Consider the following 19,887-nt stretch of genomic DNA (forward strand, 5'->3'; position numbering starts at 1 on the left):
TAAATTTAACATATATATTTATACAATATATATGTATATATATATATATATATATATTTGGAAATATTGCCAATGTGTGGTTGGATGCAATGTTTGCAGAGCTTTTGTTTGCAAGAGATCTGAGCTCCTGCAAAACCCTCATCGGTTTCTTCCCTCCATCGATCCCCTCCCTTTAGGGGTGTAAGTTGGTCATGTAAACACTTAAAACTGATGCAAAGCCCATTTCTAGCGTGTTGAAAAAACAAAATAATTATAAGAGGGAGATGGAGATTTACCTTCCATCACTGCCAATTCCCCTATTCTATAAATTGAAATTGAAGAGGGGTCTTCAACTTCTCTCCACTGCTCTCTTGTACTAAGTGATGGGCCCTCTTACTGGTGCAAAACTTGTATGTGGGAGAGTTGGAACCATTAGCTAGAAGAGCGTTCACATCAAGGACTCCTCTACTCACTAGAACCGGACTCTGGGTTTTTCGCTTTAAGTGGGAGAAGCACTTGAAAATTTTTGAATGGGCCTGGCCCTGGGGCCCAAGCCTAATGTTGTGTAAATTCTTCAAGTTGGATAACCCGAGTTGCACCCCTACTTTTCTAACCCTAATAGATTGTCACCAGGACTGAAATGCCATGGAAAATCACCTGTAAGTTGCAGTTTATTATAAGACCCATCAGGTTCTATTCTATAAAATACCAGTTTATTACCAGCCATAATATTCTCCACTCTCCAGTGGGATGCAGTTGATTTTCTTCCCTGAAATGAAAGAGAACACACAGAGAGAATCTTTACTCTGGTGTTGTCTTGTACCCATATCTTACACAATTAGTTTCTCCCCCCTCTTTGGGTTAGGGAAATTGGGGGTGTTCAGGATAAGGATAGCTTGGTCCCCTTCTTTTACGTGACGTTCAGGTGCCACTTAATGACGTGGCGAGTAGTGATTGGCTCTTACCCTAGCTAATTTTCAATTTAATGAACATTAGTACTGGTGAGGCTAGTCCATTTCTCTTTGGTCCCCTTCCATCACGTGAAGGTCAGGTCCAAGTCCTAATAAAAAGCTCAAACAGAAGTAAAATAACAAATAAATAAATAAATAAGATAGTTAAATGAAGAAACGATAATCTCTGCAAGACTGCAATGTTGAATAATAGATCCCTAAATTATCAAACAAATTAATATAATTTTTTTACTAGAGTTGCAGAAAACACTGCATGTGCGACCATGGTTGTACTGGAAACACCATGCCCTACTAGAGAAACTATCTTCAGGCTTGTCAGTTGACAAGACTTGGTGAGATGATGAACCCAGATGAGACATGATCCATAGAACAATCTTAATTGCCCTTCTGCGTACAACTGTAGCAGATGCCCTAGCTACAGAACTATCTTTAGCCTTCTTGTAATCAAATTGCAAAGAGTAATGATCTTCTGTCTGTTCTCACACCTGGTTCTTCAGTTCTTCTCTTAATCATACTGGGTCGAGTCTGCTTTAAGTTGGATCAGGAGGTGATGCCATTTTCAGAAAATTATAGAGCTCTAGTTTCACAATTTGGTTATTGCATTATCTATCTTTCTTCTCACTCTCTCATTTTTCTTTCTTTTCCTAACAAAAGCAAATCAGTAATAAATCACCTCTCCTTAATGGGAATTACATAGCATAAACAACAAAGAACAAAGCATGACTATCATATAGAATCGTAAACAAGGCTCAGTTCCAGCTTAATTTTGACCAGAAAAGAAGCCCAGAAAGATCACAAGTTCAGAGTTTTCAACAAAAGAAAAAAAAAAAAAAAAAAAACAAGACCCGGAAGAAGAAGAAGAAGAAGAAGAAGAAGAAGAAGAAGAAGAAGAAGAAGAAGAAAGTAAGGCGAAACTCGGTCAAAGAGATTGGAACAAGAAGAAACAACAAGCAGAAAGAGTGGAATTAACTACCAAGATCTTCGACTAGGTCGAACGATCAATGGATGATGGCTTCTTCTCTGAAGGCGAAACAGATTGCTGGCTAAGGCAATCTTGTCCGGCGCGAGGGGGATGACTTGTCTTATCAGTGGCACCAACACTAGAACCAGCAGCAACATTAGCAGCGACGACATGACTAGTTGTACCAGCTGCTGCATTGGCTACTAGACCGACGTCCGACTCCCTTGGTGGCTCCTCCAGGGCATCGAACGCCGAGAGGATTGCCTGAGATGCTTGACGCCGGTGACGAGACATGATCTGTGTGTGTGTTGCGAGGTGAAAAGGATTGAAGAGGTAATAAATAAAGTGGTTATCAGGAGATTATGTGTCAAGAGTGAGGGGCCTGAACTAAATAGAGTACTGCTCAGAGAGTTATTGTGATTGAGAGAACAAAGACAAAGATTCTAGGAGGCGTGTAAAGCTACGTGCCTCTCATTAAAGGGGAATGCTAGCCCTACCAGAGGGTTTGTGACCGTAGAGTTTACTACCATTTCAAAACATGACACGTGGCAAGAAAGCTGTGGGTTATCTGTTGGGCAGGTTAAATTATAAAGACGCGCGTTGTGAATTGAGTTTTAGATTCCAATTGCTAGACGGGTAACCCGAGTTGCCTGATTCTAGGGTTTAGTTTGGTGGGTCTTGGTGAAATTAAGAGGAGTGTTAAGAGTGAATAGTGTAAGGAGGCGCCACGTGTCTAGGGTTTGCCCATGCTTTAATGGAGCATTGCTTTCAATTATGTTTGTCAGTGAAGCAGGGGACTGTCTAGTCAAGACCCCTTTTATCTATTTGTTTGACTCGTCTCATATTCATTTTCTTTGTGGACAAAAATCTGTACACGTAGTGGAATTTTAGATGATCAAGCAGGTCCCACTCTTTGTTGTTTGGAGAGGGAAATACAACAACGACAAAGGAAACCTTCACCCTGAAGGAGATTGATTTGTGCACGTCGGTCACTTGAAGAAATCAGATACACCCATTAGAGTAGTGTTGGGCTAAAACGGTTAAATCATGGCCTTTGATGCATTGTTATAGCTCCATCTTTCGTTTTACATAAATACATTCAGAGCTGTGAGAATCGTGATTCATGGTCTTAGGCTACACCAACGGGAGTAACTGATTTTTGATCATCGGTGGCATTTTTGAGTCTAAAAAAATTATGAGATATTAATTTTTAATTAATTATATTAAAGACATTTCATGAACAATTCAATTTAATGTATCTAAAAAATTTATGATATATTAAGCTTCGATTAATTATAATGGTATTTGAAAGTGTTGGTATTTTTTGGGACCGATATTCAAGAAAAAATGTTCATACTTCTAAGACCCATTTTTCACAAAAATACACTTCTGCCCTGTAGGCAGTGAATTTTTCATGTATGTGCTAAGATGATTTTCATCACAATTTTTCATGTATGTGCTAATAGGTAAGCACCACATAGGATACATATCAGTCAACCGTTGGGGAAAACATTTCACCAATGCATGAAATGTCAAATTTGATGTTTCATGCATCAATCGGTGGGGTATTGATTTTCGATGCATGCCCGATTTTTTAATAATTGATTGAACCAAACAGTAAGATACATGGGCGTTTGTTGAAACGCCTATATGAATCCAACATAAAAAACGGCCACGGTTCCAAATATCCCCTATATTAAAGATATTGCATGATCTATTTACTTTTTATTGACATATATTTCAATTTGTGCTTTTATACTTCACAAGGTATATTTATTTTCAAAGATTTTAATTAGGTTAAAAGATGTCAATTTATCACTGATTTATTCATGTTTAACCATCAAAAAGGAATTAACAGCTAAAATGGTTTATAGTTGTCCGCTTTTCACAATTGTTGACTTCATGACTTGTTAAAATACCCATACTAAAAAAGATAGTTCAAAAGCTATGGGTTTCTTTAATTTGTTCTTTGTTTTTTTTTTTTTTTCTCCTGTGGTTTGTTAAGCATAACAAGTTCTTTTCATATCAATAAGATCCACAAGGACCTAAGCAACCTAGAAAACACAGTATTAATTCAATTTTAGAAAGAAAATTAAAGTTTGATAAAAAAAAGGCTTTACAAACAATCCACCACACTTACAACCCTCTCCTCAAGGTTGGTGATATTAGGATTCGACTGTCTATATTGGAACTAACCAGCTAACATATATACCAACTTAGCCACCCCTCCATTGGTAGATATAAGGTCTTTTGGGGTGGGGCAAGATTGAAAAATACATGGGTTGAAATAAGACAAAATGATTAAAAGACTTATAATTTCACAATCGATATAACACATACTGAACAGAGTGGAATACAGAACAAGATTTACATATTAGGGCCTCCTCCCAAAAGGAAAAACGAATATATCAGTGATTAAATGAAAAATGTCAGTTGGGGTTTTGAAATTAAAACAAAGGCTCATGTACTAATTAGGCATAGTTTATTTGCCATGCAATTTCATTTTCGAAATATATATTTTTCATTGAACACTGATAGTACCAGAAAAAAAAAAAAAAAGATATGACACAGGAACCACCTCCATTTTATTAAATGTTATCCACAACTATATTGATCTTTGACGTTTATTTTCAAGCTTGGCCCTACAAATTAATAGTTCTCTCTCTCTCTCTTTCTGTCTGTCTCATGGGACTGACGAGTATGGTCCTGAAAATGTTTGGAGGCATACCCACAAGACGAGCTTTGTGGGTATTTGGCTAGACTAGGAGGGTAAACCATTCACTCTCAAAATGGTCAACCCTCTTTTTTTACTTTGATTCATTGATCGTAAAGTGGGAAAATAAGGTAGGAACAAGGGATCTTATCCGAAGAGAAAAAGAAGAAAAGGAAAGAAACGAAGTTAGAATTGCTATCTTTAACCTTTGGTTCTTGGAATACAACCCCAAGTGTTTGATTCTCTGATTTAAAGAGAGGCTCAAGATAGAGACATTTTGACTCCTCTCCACCACATAACCTAATTTTAGTCCTAGCTATCCAGGATATAGGGAGGATGGATTGAATTAATATATAACTAACTTATGTCTTTTTTTTAATTCATTTATTTTTCTTTAATTTTTACTTTTGCATAAAATGTTTGCTTTCAGATTCCAATTAGCATTTTTCGTGCTTGTCAGCCCAAAACTATACCCGATACAAGGCCCTATCATATCGGTAAGCAAGGGTATGTGGCAAAGGTGGAATGATCAAACATTGATGCCATTCACCCATATGGTTTGTATTAGAGATGACAATTTTTTCCGTCCCCGTTAGATATCTAAGCCTCCCTGGCCTGATCAGGTCGGGGATGGGGAGTGAAGTCCCTGCCATATTCGGACCTGATGATTTGAATTGTAAATTTTAATTGATGATTTTTTTTCTTTTACGAAAATCTTTTTCCTCAAAGAAAAAAAAAAATGGGTATTTGAGTTCTCCATGGAGAAACCATCTCGATCAGGATCAGGGATGGAGGTTGAGTCTTTTTCCCCCAGAGGAGGTTGGGGTTGGAGATGAGAAGTCAGTAAAAAATTGGAGCTGGGAAGGGGAATATGGTCCCAGCCCTGAACTTGCCCATTGACATTCCTAATTTGTATCAGCTCATATTGATTGATATAGATTATAAAATTTGAATTTTAAATTTAATGCCTTGTAATAATTGTAGTTTCCACCATTCATGCCCTTTTAAGTGAGGCTTTCCAAATTCTGCCATTAATTTCTTTCCTCATTAATCATGTCTTTTGAAATTAATTCAAATTGTAGTTGTTTCACTATTGCTCTTATCACTTCTATTAATTGCCTTTAAAATTCAAACAAAGTAGAATTTAGAAGCCAAGAATCTTTAGGTAAGCTTGCTCCTAAGGATGACAATTTTTACCCTATCTAGTTGGTAACTGCCCCAAGAGGATGGTTTATTTTTTATTGAAAAACAGATTTTGGAGTCAGAATGAGTTTCAGGATTTTACAACCCCTAAAGCTATGTTTGGTTTGAAGGAAAAAGTAGGGAAAGTCAATGAAACCTTTACAAACTTTGTATAGGTTTTCATACCTTTTCCTTCAAACCAAACATAGCCTAAGAGTATGGTATTAGGATAAACTCAACCCTCCCTGACTTGTATATTTATGTATTAGGTGTTGAATTTAATAATATTTTGAATTTTATGTAAAGGATAGTTGATAGTTTATATGATTTTTACCCATTTTAATTAAATAATTGGAAATCTTGATGTTCATGTTATTTTGCTTGTTTATTGCTTATATATAACAAATAATTATAGAATGACCATGTACTAGGTTATTATTTTTATTTTTATGTCTAGATTTATTATTTAATTTAAGAGATTAAATCATTTTTTATTTCAAAACAATAACCCACTTTATATATTTTACATCATTTGAAATGAATTTTTGTTTTTTTATTTTTTTATTTTTAGTGGAGGTAAGTACCATTTGAGTAGATAAATACATGTATAAGGAAGGATTTTTTTGTTCCAGAGTGGGAATAACCACTTTTGAGATGTTCTTTTATGAGAAAATAAGATGCCACTCTATAAAAGAAGCTCCCTACCCTAGTTAAGAGAGCTTGATAGGTGGGATTCAAAACCCAACCTACCCCACCCTCAAATACGGGGAGGGTACAATCGAGGAGATTTGCATTTTAATGTGTGGGGAGGGTTTGGATTTTGAAAATCCAACCCACTATAGGTTTTAGGGAGGGTGTGGGTTGGGTGGTCTAGAGAGGCAAGTAGGGTCTGGAAATTACAAAACCCTCCTCGAACACACCCCATTACCATCACTACTTGGTCATGTAAAGGAAAGGTAGGAAATTAAAAAAAAAAAAAAAAGAACTTACAAACTACCTTTAATCTTTGATTCTTATAATACAACCTCAAATGTTTGATTCTTAACCTAAGGAGTATGGATTGATTTGAACCGAGTTAAGTCAAATATTTAGTTATCCGAGCTCGACTCAATGGAAAAACATGAAGCATGAGATGAAGGTCAGTTTTAGCTAGAGACTGAGCTCAAATTGATCAACCCCACTCAAAAGCCCATATGTTTGAGCTTGGTTTGGCTTGAACTCGACAATGAGCCAAGCTTCATATAAAAAATAAAGAATTGTACATGTAAAAAATTATATATATATATATATATATATATATATATACATGTCATAAAAGTTATATGTAAAATGCTATTTAATTACCATTAGACATATACAAATTAAAAATATTATATATATATATAATATAAGTCAGATTAGACTTGCAGGCTTCATGAGACGAGCTTAACTCGATTAACAAACAAGCCTATATATTCATCTCATACTTGGTTTATCCCGATTCAAAAAATAGAGCTTTTAATGAGGTAAGCTCACATATCTCATGAAAAGCTTGATTTGTATCCATCCCTACTTAAAGTTCAATTGTTTAACTACTCACCATTAAGCCACTCTAATGTCATGCTAATGGTTGAAGGAAAATAGCATTTGCTAACTTGATGGCCAACTTTAACTAAAGTAAATAATGTTATATATGAACAGTGTTCAACTAGAAAATTAAAAAGAAAGTAGAAATAATCATTAAATAACTTTTTTTCTAAATATTAATGAAATAAATGATATATGATTGATATATCAAATCTACTATTCTACACTGATATCGGGTAAAAATAATAAAAAAGGAATAACTATTTTAGCAATTGAAATTTATGAATTGCATACGATATGTATCTTTGAAATTTTAATGGATTTGATACACTTACTAAATTCAGATTATAAATTTCTGCAAATTATTGATTAATAACATAATTTATAATAGAGAACAGAATTTTATTATTTATATGAATAAATGTATTACTTACAAAATTTATTTAATTTACATTAGTAATATTAAGAAGTTATATGGCCATTTGTTAGAATAATAAGGATTTAAGATTAAGTTGACTTTTTTTTTGTTAATTAATATAAAACAATAAAACTAATAAAATATAGAACATTTTTAGAAATTAAAATATTAAAGTTGCTTATGATTTTTATCTTGGACTCTTGAATTATGGATCTTGAACATTCTCATCAGTCTAATATATATTTTTAGGTTGTTTATATATTAATTTAATTATTGATATCATTAATTAATAATTTAACTTAAATAAATAATAACATATTAATGGACTTATATGTGATTTATAAAATGTTATATAGTACATATCTTATATATTTATACCTTAGTGATAGTTATTTCAACCTTAGGTTTACTGTTATTAATGTAATTGTGAAATTTGCATAATGCCTATCTAAAGCGTATATTGATGTGTATACGTTAGTAAGTCTATATTGATATATATTTGAACCTTGGCAATAGTCTCTTAACACACACTGAAGCACAAAAAACCTAATTTTTTGGAATTCAAGTCACAAAATTCCAACATTAAACGATTCTTAACAATTTGATTCTTGCATTAGTTTTGGAGCTTTGAAAGAGCTCCTAATAATTCTTCTCACCATCTAAATGTATGTATTAATAATAAAAATCAAAGGTTCTCAAGGCCAAGCTTTTGCATTAACTTTAGGTTATGTTTGGTTTGATGGAAAAAGTAGAGAAAGGAAAGGAAGAAAAGCATGTATAAACCTTGTATAGGTTTCCCTACCTTTTCCTTCAAATAAAACACAGCCTTAGGGTTTTGTGGTTTGACCAAAATCCTTTTTTTTTTTTTTTGTGGTTTGTAAGATAGCCCCACATAACATGAATAAGACACCTGTTAAGAAAATGTTTAGGGCTATTTCACATACCCATTTGGTTTTTTATAATTCCACTTTTATTTTTCCTTTCTCTGATTCTCTCCTTCCCCTCCTCTTTTCTTCTTCTTTTCCTTTCTGTAATTTCTGTAACCATGATTTTTCCCTTACCAACGAATCTGTGATATCAAAGCGGTTAGGCAAATAACATTGGTTGAGTCAATCAAAATTTTCATCAACGCTATGTTTGGTTTGAAAGAAGGTAGGGATGTATAAGTTTGCCTCCCTACCTTTTCTTTCAAACTAAAATCTCAGTTGTGATGCCAATGGTTCAAACAAAAGAGTTCAAATCAGCCTCCCATATCTCACAGTACATCCTAGTCGTATATTGGGAACATCTTCCAATGATGGCATCATCATTTTTGGTATTATCATCAGGAAATGTTTTCAATACACGGCTAGGATATGCTATGGGACGTTGTGGGGGACAATCTTGTGGGGGGCTGATTTGATCTTCAAACAAAAAAAGGCAAGAGAAGAATGATATTGCTTGTTTAATCGTGCTTTGTTTTAATGTAGTTCACCATCGGGAAGAAGATGGAGAGACAAAAAAGAAAGAAGAAAAGAGAAAAAAAAAAAAAAAAAGGAAGATGGGGAGGAGGTGGACTTTTACTAATTAATCTTTAGTGTCAATGCGTTACTGTTATTGGGGACTATAACAAAATAAGCTATAATGACTAACCTTAGATTGCTACCTAATATTTTTAGCGTCTGTTTGGTTTGAAGCCAGAATTGGAATCAGAACCAAAATCCTTCAGAATATGAATTGGAATTGACAGAATGGTCTATTCTTATAGTTTGTTTGGATTAGACAGTAATAAGAATCAGCTCGAATGGGATTTCATTCCCAATGCAGGGGGAGGGAATAACCATTCCCTCAAATGGGAAAATGCCATTCTACCAAGAATAAAAATGAGATTTTCCAATTCTGTCCAACTAAACAGTTGGAATCGGAATGAATCATTCTGATCTCCAATTCCAGTTTCCATACCCCTTTTGTCTTGAGCCAAACAGGCCCTTAGCCTTTTACTGGTGCTGTTACTGGGGGCTGGTGTGCAGCTATTCAAGCAAACAATGGAGAAGAACCAATCACGAGATCGATGGTCACACCATATGATTTCGGTGGGGGAGAAGTAAGCCCATGTAGGGCATTACAACCAGAATTAGTATATGAAAAGGACACAAAAGTAATTACTACTTGCAATTTTTGTGTAATTATGACTATTATGTAGAGATGTAAATCAGGCCATGCCATATTGGTCCACGGGCTGAGCCAGGCTGTACTCGCTACGTATAGGATACTTCATAGGTCAGACCTGGCATGGCCCATGGAATGACCCCAGGCAAGCCCAGGCCGGACTGGGCCACAGGTCAGGCCAGACCATGAGAGACATTTTTTTATAAAAAGCTTGAAAAAAATTATAAACATGTATATAATTATATATATAGGCCGCATTGGGCCATGCCAGGCCCGGTCCACCTGATTTGCAGCTCTACTACTCTGTCTCAAAGATCACTAATCTCAAATGCCCAAAGAATTCTAAAGCAGATTTGCTCTCCAATCTCAATTATCCCTCCGCTGCCATCTCTGGATTGAATGAAAAGAGAGCAAGAAAGTGAACAAAAGACGTTTTGAAAATTCAATGAATAGTTAAAGTCAGTTTTGTCCTTTTATTATTTTTTTTTCTATCAACTTTAGCGTTAAAATACTTTAAGAAAGCGTATATTTAAATAGTTTTGGAAATCACAGGGTATATTCGATTAGTTTATTGAAATCATGGGATAAATTTAAGTAAATAGCCCAACTTTAAAGCCCAAAGAGTCAAAGAGGTTTTCTTTGATAAGTCTTTTCTCTTTTCCTTTCTTGTAAAAAACCCAAAAAAAATCTCACGATATGAATGTATCAATATTTTGAGCCCATTATTCAACTGGCTACAAATATGATGATCCAACCTAATCAGTGGATCATGGGTTGCATGCATTAAATCCCTTTTTTAAATTGTAGAAATTTTGTTTATTTTTTAGGAAAATTCATCTGATCACTGAAAACCTGATATCCCATGTTTTAAACCTTACATTTATCTAAGTCCTCTGTTCCTTTTCTCCATATTTTTTCCTGTAATTCTTATTTTTCACTATTTACAATCTCACACTCTTTTTACAAATGTGGCGTGAGCCTCATGCGGAATACTGGTGTGTTTGCTCATTATTCTCAAATGAATCCTAAACATTCCGCCCTATTAGAACAAAGAGTTATCCGAAAAAAATTATAATCAATCAACTATTATCATAAACGTGTTAATCAATCAAGTGAAATTTATCAAAATTCAACGATGAATTTAGATTGGTCAAAATTCTTTCACTATCATAGATTTTCCTAACAACAAATGCGGTAATCTGTATGGTGGATAAGGTTTTGTTTGTTTTAGGTAACCTACTGTTGAACTGTCCACAGTGATATGGGGTAGTGGTGAAGACTGAAAAGCCAAGGCGATCTTAGGGCATAAGGTACATCGAAGATAATAGACCTCATGTTCACTATATATTTTATAATCACTAATGAGCTTTTCCCTACCCCATCTGCAATATTTATGTCATGGTTGAGTGGTGATTTGGCCAAATTAGAGCCGCCCACCAAATAGGGTTCGACTATGATACCGAAATGGTATCATACCTAAAAAAAGCGATAACTAATCAACCGGTATCATCAAATTGTAACCGATCAATTGATATTCATTCACGTGGGTCTCTAATTGTTTCAAATTTTTAGGCATTCAGACCTTTCCGGTATCATAGAATTAGGGAAGATATGATATAGAAGGAGTTTTGATACCCACTCATGAATTTTGATAAATCACACCATATTCTTAACCACGTTTAAGATTTTGTGTTATTGGTCAGTGGTTTTTCAGTTATCATATCTTTTCCATGTCATCATAGTCGAACCCAAGAGAGTAATATTATATTTTTGTTCTAAAATGGATTTATGGGCCTGACATGTGTTTTGAGATCGAATTGATCCATAAATTCAAGACACCCAGAAGAATTGTACGGGCCATGTTGGGTCGAAACCAAATCTATGACCAAGAGGATCCTTTTGTAGTTTTGCTTAAGCCTTCTTTTCTGAACAACCCGACTTTAAGGCCCGAAATGAATTTATTGGCCTATTGGGTAGGTATGTCAGCAGATTGGGGTTGGTACTGGATCAATCAAAACCCGACCCGTCACTTCAACCCGATCCAACCAACTAGTTGAAATAGGGTTGCCGAAACCAACCCATCCTGTTCCATGAACCGCTCTGTTCTTAAGCCTATACTTAGACATTTTCTTCAATATCATTATGTCAGTGGAGAAAGTTTGGTACGCGTCAACCGCATTTCAATCTCGATCATAACCCGGTTATGGCTGGCCGAACCCGATCCGGATGTCTCGGGTTAAAGATGGAATGTCGCTTAACCCGATCCAGTGACATCCCTATTTATTGGTGTGGCGTGTCACGTGTGCAAAACTATTTGCCCATCAAGTAAACGTAAGCAAACTACGTTATAAATGTCTCGAAATTCGTCAAATTTCTGATCACCAAACATTGCCAAACCCAAGCTTTCAACCATCACCAATGCATTGCTGCAACTGCAATAATCTCCATTTTCTGGTTTGTCAGTTCAACCTCCATCTTCCGTCCTGAATTTCCTCTTTGCTCGATCCCCACTTCAAAGCATCCTCCAGATACCATTTCCTCCCCCCAGATTTTCCTCCTGCAGAGATCAGGCCTCAACAATGGCATCCTGCTTCCAGAAAAGAGGCCTCGATGATGACCAGGAGATACTCTACTCAACAACATCCAACTCACCACAAGAATCAACCAGCCCTTCCTCTTCATTCTACAATTCATCATCTTCATCTCATCGATCCTACCCACATTACAAACTGACTGTGAAAAATCTATCCTACACCAAAAGCTTTGCACCCAGTTCATTCTGTTTTCTGACTCAGAGGATTGAGCATATCAACATACTCAGGTCTGTCTCTTTCACAGCTAGGAGCTCAGAAATCCTTGCGGTTGTTGGTCCCAGTGGTGCTGGGAAGTCCACACTTCTGCAGATCATTTCTGGTCGGATTCGACATACAGAATTTGATCCAAAGAGTCTGTCACTTAATGATCAACCCATAACTAGTCCATCTCAGTTAAGGAGAAAGTGTGGGTTCGTGGCGCAGGAGGACAATCTGCTTCCTCTCCTCACTGTCAAGGAAACACTGATGTTCAGCGCTGAATTCAGACTTAGAGGGATGAATTCAAAGGAGAAGAAAGAGAGGGTGGAGTGTCTGATGCACGAGCTGGGTCTTCTGCATGTTGCAGATAGCTTTATTGGAGATGAAGAGACAAGAGGAATATCAGGTGGAGAAAGGAAAAGGGTGTCTATAGGCGTTGAAATGATCCATGACCCACCAACTTTGCTGCTTGATGAACCAACTTCAGGGCTAGACAGCACATCAGCTCTTCAGGTAATCGAACTGATTTCCTCCATGTCAAAAGAAAAGCAGAGAATGGTAATTCTAACCATCCACCAACCCAGTTACAGAATTTTACAGGCCATCCCCAAATTCTTACTGCTCTCTCGTGGCTCAGTCATTCACAATGGTAGCCTTGAGTTGCTTGAGGTTATCATAACCCATATGGGATATAAAATCCCAGTACAGCTAAATGCTCTAGAGTATGCCATGGAGATTGTCAGGCCATTGGAGGATTCAATTTCAAAAGGATATATATCAACCAAAGAAGAAAAACAACCATCTTCTTTCTCAATCTGGCCAGGAGAAATTGAAGTCCAACAAACTGTTTACAAGAGACAGACTTGCTGCTGTTATTTCTGGAGACTTTTTGAGATACTGTCTCTTTGTTTGAGATTTTGGAAAGTAATTTACAGGACAAAGCAGTTGTTCTTGGCAAGAACAATGCAAGCAATTGTGGGGGGTTTGGGGTTGGGCAGTGTTTATTTGAGGGTCAAGAAGGATGATAGTGGGGTAGCTGAGAGGTTGGGTCTTTTTGCTTTCAGTCTTAGTTTTCTCCTGTCTTCTACTGTGGAAGCTCTTCCAATTTTCCTGCAAGAACGGCGTGTTCTAATGAAGGAAGCTTCAAGGGGGGCTTACAAGGTTTCCTCCTATATGATTGCCAATACCATTATCTTTGTGCCTTTCTTGTTTGTCGTCGCCATTCTTTTTGCAATCCCTGTTTACTGGCTTGTAGGACTCAATCCTTCGTTCAATGCTTTTGCATTCTTTGTCTTCATAGTTTGGTTGATTGTCTTAATGGCCAGTTCACTGGTCCTCTTTCTAAGTGCAGTCTCTCCTGATTTCATCTCTGGGAATTCTCTGATAAGCACAATCCTGGGGGCCTTCTTTCTCTTCTCTGGTTATTTCATTCCAAAGGAAAACATCCCAAAGTATTGGCTTTTCATGTACTATGTTTCTCTCTACAAGTATCCCCTGGATTCCCTTCTTATCAATGAATACTGGAGTATGAGAGATACCTGTTTCTCATGGCAAATTCCAGATGGTTCAATATGTACACTCACAGGGATAGATGTTCTGAAGAGCAGAGGATTAGACCAGGACACAAGGTGGATGAATGTGGGGATCATGATTGGGTTCTTGTTGTTTTATCGTCTGCTCGGTTGGATCATTCTGGCTCGGAGGGCTTCAAAAACGATGCTGTGAAATAGCTTCTTCACTCTTATCAATCACCGTGGACCCATCCATGTTCATCTAGCAGGTTTTGGCAATAAACGTCCAATGGTGCTTAAGATGTAGTTTGACCTGAATCTACAGTTGGGTGCCCTATTCTCTGTGATAGGAACTACTTATTTCCTGTAAATAACGATGATGAACGAAGGGATTGATTTTATTTAGTTTCTTTTTGTGAGATTTAATCTCCCTCTCACCAAATTTCAAGAACTAGCTATTGAGTATCTTGTTTCCTCTTCTTTTGAATTTAATATTATTGCTTTGTATTTTGCGTATCCCTGGGATTAAATCCAAAGCAAAAATCTCTCCTGTTGTCCTTGAATTTATGGACTGAGCGTTAGCTGTGTTTTGGCTTTGCTTCTGCAAACAAGCTTATAATATAGCCGAATTTATTTTCGTCACCTCCAACATCCTGAAGTTAAACTCAACTGGCCAATGATCATAGGTTTGGACTGATTAGTATTCTTTTCCCGGGACAATATCAGATCTGAATTCTAGTTCTAGGAGGTAGATTTCGTAGAAAAAAAATTATCAATCAATCACTACTGCATGGAGCATTTACATAATCTAGATGACCATTGATAGGCCATAAACTTGTAAAGGGCTTCTGGAGCTTTTTGAATGGAAGATTAACTCGAGGAACTGTAACTTCCAGTATCTCATCTCCCAGAGAAAAAGAGATTTATGCTCAAGGAACCATAACTCAGGAGTCTTGCTCTGAGAATAACATCATGGCCCAACATTCTGCATATTGATACTACGTGATGATACAACTATACAAAGCACAACAGCCAAATAGATTACTTTTAAAAAACAAATTGAAAGGAAATAGGGAAATCTTTGTTCCTTCAATTTCATCACTCATGCTTAACCAGAACCCTTTCATGATCAAGGAGTGGTTTAAAGTTCATACTTGTTCTGATCATTGAGATGTGCCAAACTACAAGCAATCCAGCCAGTTTTGAGATGCAAATACACTATAGTTCAAAGGAAGCAGGCAAGGAATAAAGTTTGGAATTTTGTAACTTGGTTCAGCACCTACTGTTTTAGTCTCAAAGTAAATGCCTGCAATGATAAAAGAACCTGCTTTAACTTCTCTTTTACCTCAGGGTCTATTAAATTGCCATCGCTATCAAACTTCTTTGGAGGTTCAAATGCCCTTAACATAAATTCTGGCTTGTTTATGAAGTGAAGATCAACATAAACCCCAATTTGGCGAAGATGGTACTGTGCACGTCCTCCACCCAAACCTCCTCCTGTGCTTATGATAGCGGCTGGCTTATCAGCCCAAACATTTGGAGGTCTAGAAGCCCAATCAATAGCATTCTTCAGAGGGGCTAGAATCAGGGAAGTAAAAGAGTTAGCGAGGAGAAATAGCTTAATATCAGCAAATTATACACCCAAAGAACATCCCAACATGTCAAATTACTTCAAATCTTGACCTACATGTGAAATTCAGATAAGTATGATGGCCTAAAGCCCAGTAAAGAGAAAAATAACCATATAATGGAAATGATATCAATGTTTTAAAACACGGAGGCGTGACGCGAGGCGTTCCACTACCTAGAGGCATGAGGCGTAGTTCAAAATGTAAGAGGCATTAGCCTCCTGAACACAAGGAGGAAGAAGAGGAAGGAGGATCTCATTTTTCTTTATTTTTAATAAAAATCTTTTATATTAAAAAGAATGAAGATGTGAAGCCCCCCTCATGCACACCTCATGAAAAAAGCGTATGAGCTGTACACCTCTTGCACCTGCAGCGTACATCTCAGTGGTGTCAGCACCTCTGGCCTATGCCTCAGGGCATTTTGGGGCACCTCGCCTGTCCAGGCGTACACCTCCCACACCTTTTAAAACACTGAATGATATTAACTATAAAGAGACCAAAGAAGTTCTTAAATATGGTAGTCCAAAAAACAACTCCTAGTGACAGTTTTGTTGGATGTGGTCATGTAGTTTAATTTCAAAGTGATCTTGTAATGTGATATAAAACCTGGGTTGAAGATGTTCTTTCTTTTTTGGTAGGCAAATAAACTACACAACAGGGGCAGACCTAGCCCAGAACACAGTGAAGGTGGGATTCAATCACAGATCTTCGCTACTACCACCCAGTGACATTACCAGAAAGATAGCTTGCACCTAAAACGGTTCCTGAATTTCTTTACTCTTGATAAGAAACAGGGTTCCTGCATTTCTAAAATCAATGATCCTAACCAAGCTGAGAGAACTGTAACAATAGTTCCTTTCTCATCCACCACTTCTGCTGAAATAATCCAACCATGATGCCACTAACATTGAGAGACAATGGTTCAATTTAAAATGGAGATTTTAAAACTTTGGATATCTCAATTTCACATATTCATTACCCCTACTTTCTAGTTTCCACAAAATGGAGCAACACCAAAAGCTTAGGCTGTTTTGATGTATAAACCAATGATAATGCCTCCAAAATTTATCCCAAAGAGTTTATGGGTATGTTATTTCTCTCATTTTTGAAGGTTGCATCACATGACAAAACCCACAAAATTCCTTAAGAACTTTCTTTCAACTTTCTGTTTCTCTCTTATTTTCTGTCAAACCAAAAATAGCCTTAGAGTTTTTGAAGGATACTTATCAATCTCTTGTGTTATTATTATTTCATTTTACATGTATCTGAGGTGAAGTCAAGGTTAGAATGAAGTATGTCAAATATATGATGAACAAAATCAAATCCTTTTCATGGACAATCTATGATAAGTATAATTCTCTATACCATTTCCTTTATTTTTTTTGTACTAAATAAGAAGCCAATAATAGAAAAGACCAAGTATATTTCAATAGATTTTCTCTACCATGTACACTCTGAAGCCTCTTATATGAATTAGAACTTCGATTCTTCTTTTTTAATTTTTTTATTTTCTTTCGATTTGGATGAAGTGCTCATTTTTCAGTTCTAATTCTTTTTCCTTATATTAGGAAAAGATATAAAATCTACAAAACCCAGTTACCAGATTTTGCTTATCAAACAAAGAAAGCAGTGATCAAATTTTAGCAACTCTATATTCAGAAGCTAGAGCTGAAACGAAGAGAAGGGGCAAAAGAAGTTACGAGTGACAGAGTAATTGTATTCGGGAGAAGCAAAGAGAATGCTATCGGCTTCGAGAATCTTTTGACGGAAGGCTTCTACCACCGGAGGATAGGTCCCGTTCACCTCCAGATCAGTGTTGATGAAAGGGAGGGGTTCGATGTCCACATATTCAATCTGCATTCCATTGATGGACTCGCGACATATCTCGATTGCTACACAAAATTAAACAAAATCAAGAATCCGATAGAATATGAGAGAGAGAGAGAGAGAGAGAGAGAGAGAGAGAGAGGTACCGGAGCGGAGTAAGCCGCGATTGAAGGAAGCTTTGCGGAGAGAACCACAAAGAGCTGCTACCTTGATAACCGGTTTTGCTGCAACTACGCTCCGTTCCATCTCGCACCCGCTCTCTTCTTCACAACTGTACGGCTGTTTCTGATCGAATTCAAGAGAATGGTTTCGACTTTCAACCTTCTAGCGCTTGTGATGTGGTTGGAATATGAGAATCTACATCTTTAACCGTCTAACCATGATCAGACAAACACCAAAAAGTATCACCGAATGAGTTCCAACTTGCACCAACCACCAAATCCAAATTTGTCTTTTCATGGGCCGGGCTCGGGCTTGGTTTTTTTCAAAATTTTAATGGACCGGCCCGAAGTCCGAACCGGAGATAGTGTAAAATTAGGCCCAAATCCCGGCCCATGAACAGGATTACTTTCAATAGACCTGTTAATGGATTGGGTTTATCAATAGTAGAACCGAACCGACCCAATCGATTTTGTTGTTTATGTTCATGGGCCGGGCTTTGCCTACATGTCAACATAACATACTCAGGCCCAAGCCTGAGCCCGGTCCAACTATCGGGCTTAGATCTTGAATTTGAGACCAGCCGGAAAAAAATTGGGTTTGATGCTTTGGGCCTGAACATGAGTTAATGTGCTTAACTTCATGTCTAAGCTTGATTAAGAATGGATTGGGCTGGATTGGCCCATTCCCAAGAAGAACTCTTGGTATAGATAGGGGTGGATTCAAGTCAAGTTGAGGTGGATATCTGATTATTCAAACTTGGCTTAGTAGAAAAATATGAGGCTTGAGTTTGGGCTCATGCTCAATGATGCAAACGGATCGAATTGGATTCGAATAAGGGTATATTTGAATGCGATTTGACATTGTTCATGTCGGATCCAATTGGATCTAATAGGACTCGGTCTTAATTTGAATCCTATCGGATCTTCGGATCTAATACAAGTATTTTTTATTTATTTTCATCATATATATACATGTTTTTTATAAAAAAAATAAATAATATAACAAATTTATAGAAATGCAATATAAATAATATTTTTATAAGTAAATAGATAACATATATAAGGTTTTCCACCCTACATGTTTGTATTTGTAAGGGCTCAATTTGGAAAGAGTATAAAAACAAATATATAGAGTGTATATTCAAGGTTTGGATATGCACTGTCTAGGTGTCCACATCCTAGTTGGACCCTAATTGCACTCTTCCCAAATTGAAGAATGCAACTAGGGCTTTGGCTAATTGTATTTGCACTCTTCCTAAATTGAACCTTAGTTGCTAGGGGTGCAAGTCGGGTGGGTTAGGCCAGGTTTATGGTTAATCCGGGCCTACCCTAAAATTTGGGTTTAATGTATTAGCCTGGACCAAGCCTGAGGTGAAGCCCAATTTTCCCAATCCAAACCTGGCCCGTACTGTAATTTGATGCATTCGGGTTGGACCCGGGGTTGAGTTGGTTAATGAACCCACTCTAAAGTTATAGATATATGTATTTATGCAAATATGTTTGTAAATAAATAAATATGAATATAAATGTATATATATAAATATATATATATATATATATATATATATATATATATGTATAATCGGACTGAATTTGGACTACCTAATGGCTAAAACCAAACTCAACCCAAAAAATAAAAAAGCCCGATTTGTTGGGCGCTAACCCAACCCAAAATTTAATACGGTTCGATTTAGGTTGAACCCGCCCAAGTTGCACCCCCTATAGGGGCTTTTTTCAATTGCAGCTTAGCTAATAGGTGGCGACTTGATAATTAGAAGAGTAACAGATGAAGGCAGAATGCTGAGAAGATTCCGAAGTTCATAAGAGCATCATTCCACACTGGAGCAACTCAAAAATCATGATGAAGTACAGGCCATTGGGGTCATTATGGAGGAATCTGATTGATTTTGTTTCCGTACGAATCGAATTCACTAAAACTTATCATCTTACGTACGGCCCGTCTAGCTCAGTCGGTAGAGCGCAAGGCTCTTAACCTTGTGGTCGTGGGTTCGAACCCCACGGTGGGCGGT

The 19,887-nt window shown here is 36.8% G+C and overlaps 2 protein-coding genes, 1 long non-coding RNA gene and 1 other non-coding gene across 4 annotated transcripts; 2 read left to right on the forward strand and 2 right to left on the reverse strand.

Moving 5' to 3' along the window:
- Positions 1–1,099: 1,099 nt before the first annotated feature.
- LOC148845215 (uncharacterized) lies at positions 1,100–2,311 on the reverse strand. Its single transcript, XR_016101788.1, has 2 exons — positions 1,924–2,311; positions 1,100–1,594 (listed from the first exon to the last, which is right to left on the reverse strand). It is a non-coding gene; the product is annotated as an uncharacterized LOC148845215 (long non-coding RNA).
- Positions 2,312–12,320: 10,009 nt separating this feature from the next.
- ABCG23 (ABC-2 type transporter family protein) lies at positions 12,321–14,757 on the forward strand. Its single transcript, XM_088955288.1, has one exon. It carries the CDS (start codon positions 12,518–12,520, stop codon positions 14,453–14,455), a length of 1,938 nt encoding a protein of 645 aa, XP_088811414.1. The 5' UTR covers positions 12,321–12,517; the 3' UTR covers positions 14,456–14,757.
- Positions 14,758–15,300: 543 nt separating this feature from the next.
- Positions 15,301–18,117, reverse strand: LOC148845217 (NADPH:quinone oxidoreductase-like). Its single transcript, XM_088954374.1, has 3 exons — positions 17,843–18,117; positions 17,570–17,761; positions 15,301–15,819 (listed from the first exon to the last, which is right to left on the reverse strand). Exons 1-3 carry the CDS (start codon positions 17,940–17,942, stop codon positions 15,521–15,523), a joined length of 591 nt encoding a protein of 196 aa, XP_088810500.1. The 5' UTR covers positions 17,943–18,117; the 3' UTR covers positions 15,301–15,520.
- A 1,695-nt stretch (positions 18,118–19,812) lies between these two features.
- TRNAK-CUU (transfer RNA lysine (anticodon CUU)) lies at positions 19,813–19,885 on the forward strand. The gene has a single exon. It is a non-coding gene; the product is annotated as a tRNA-Lys (tRNA).
- The last annotated feature ends 2 nt before the right edge of the window (positions 19,886–19,887 follow it).

The sequence above is a fragment of the Nelumbo lutea genome, chromosome 7 (assembly GCF_056320005.1).
Source record: "Nelumbo lutea isolate HS-2025 chromosome 7, American lotus-T2T, whole genome shotgun sequence".
NCBI classification, from domain to species: Eukaryota; Viridiplantae; Streptophyta; class Magnoliopsida; order Proteales; family Nelumbonaceae; genus Nelumbo; species Nelumbo lutea.

Excerpts from the sequence above, each read along its gene's own strand:
- ABCG23 (XM_088955288.1), top strand. The coding sequence starts at position 12,518 with ATGGCATCCTGCTTCCAGAAAAGAGGCCTCGATGATGACCAGGAGATA.
- LOC148845217 (XM_088954374.1), bottom strand. The coding sequence starts at position 17,942 with ATGGAACGGAGCGTAGTTGCAGCAAAACCGGTTATCAAGGTAGCAGCT. Across the intron at positions 17,762-17,842 it reads TCGCGGCTTACTCCGCTCCG|CAATCGAGATATGTCGCGAG; the intron begins GTACCTCTCTCT and ends AATTTTGTGTAG. Across the intron at positions 15,820-17,569 it reads ATACAATTACTCTGTCACTC|CCCCTCTGAAGAATGCTATT; the intron begins GTAACTTCTTTT and ends CCCTGATTCTAG.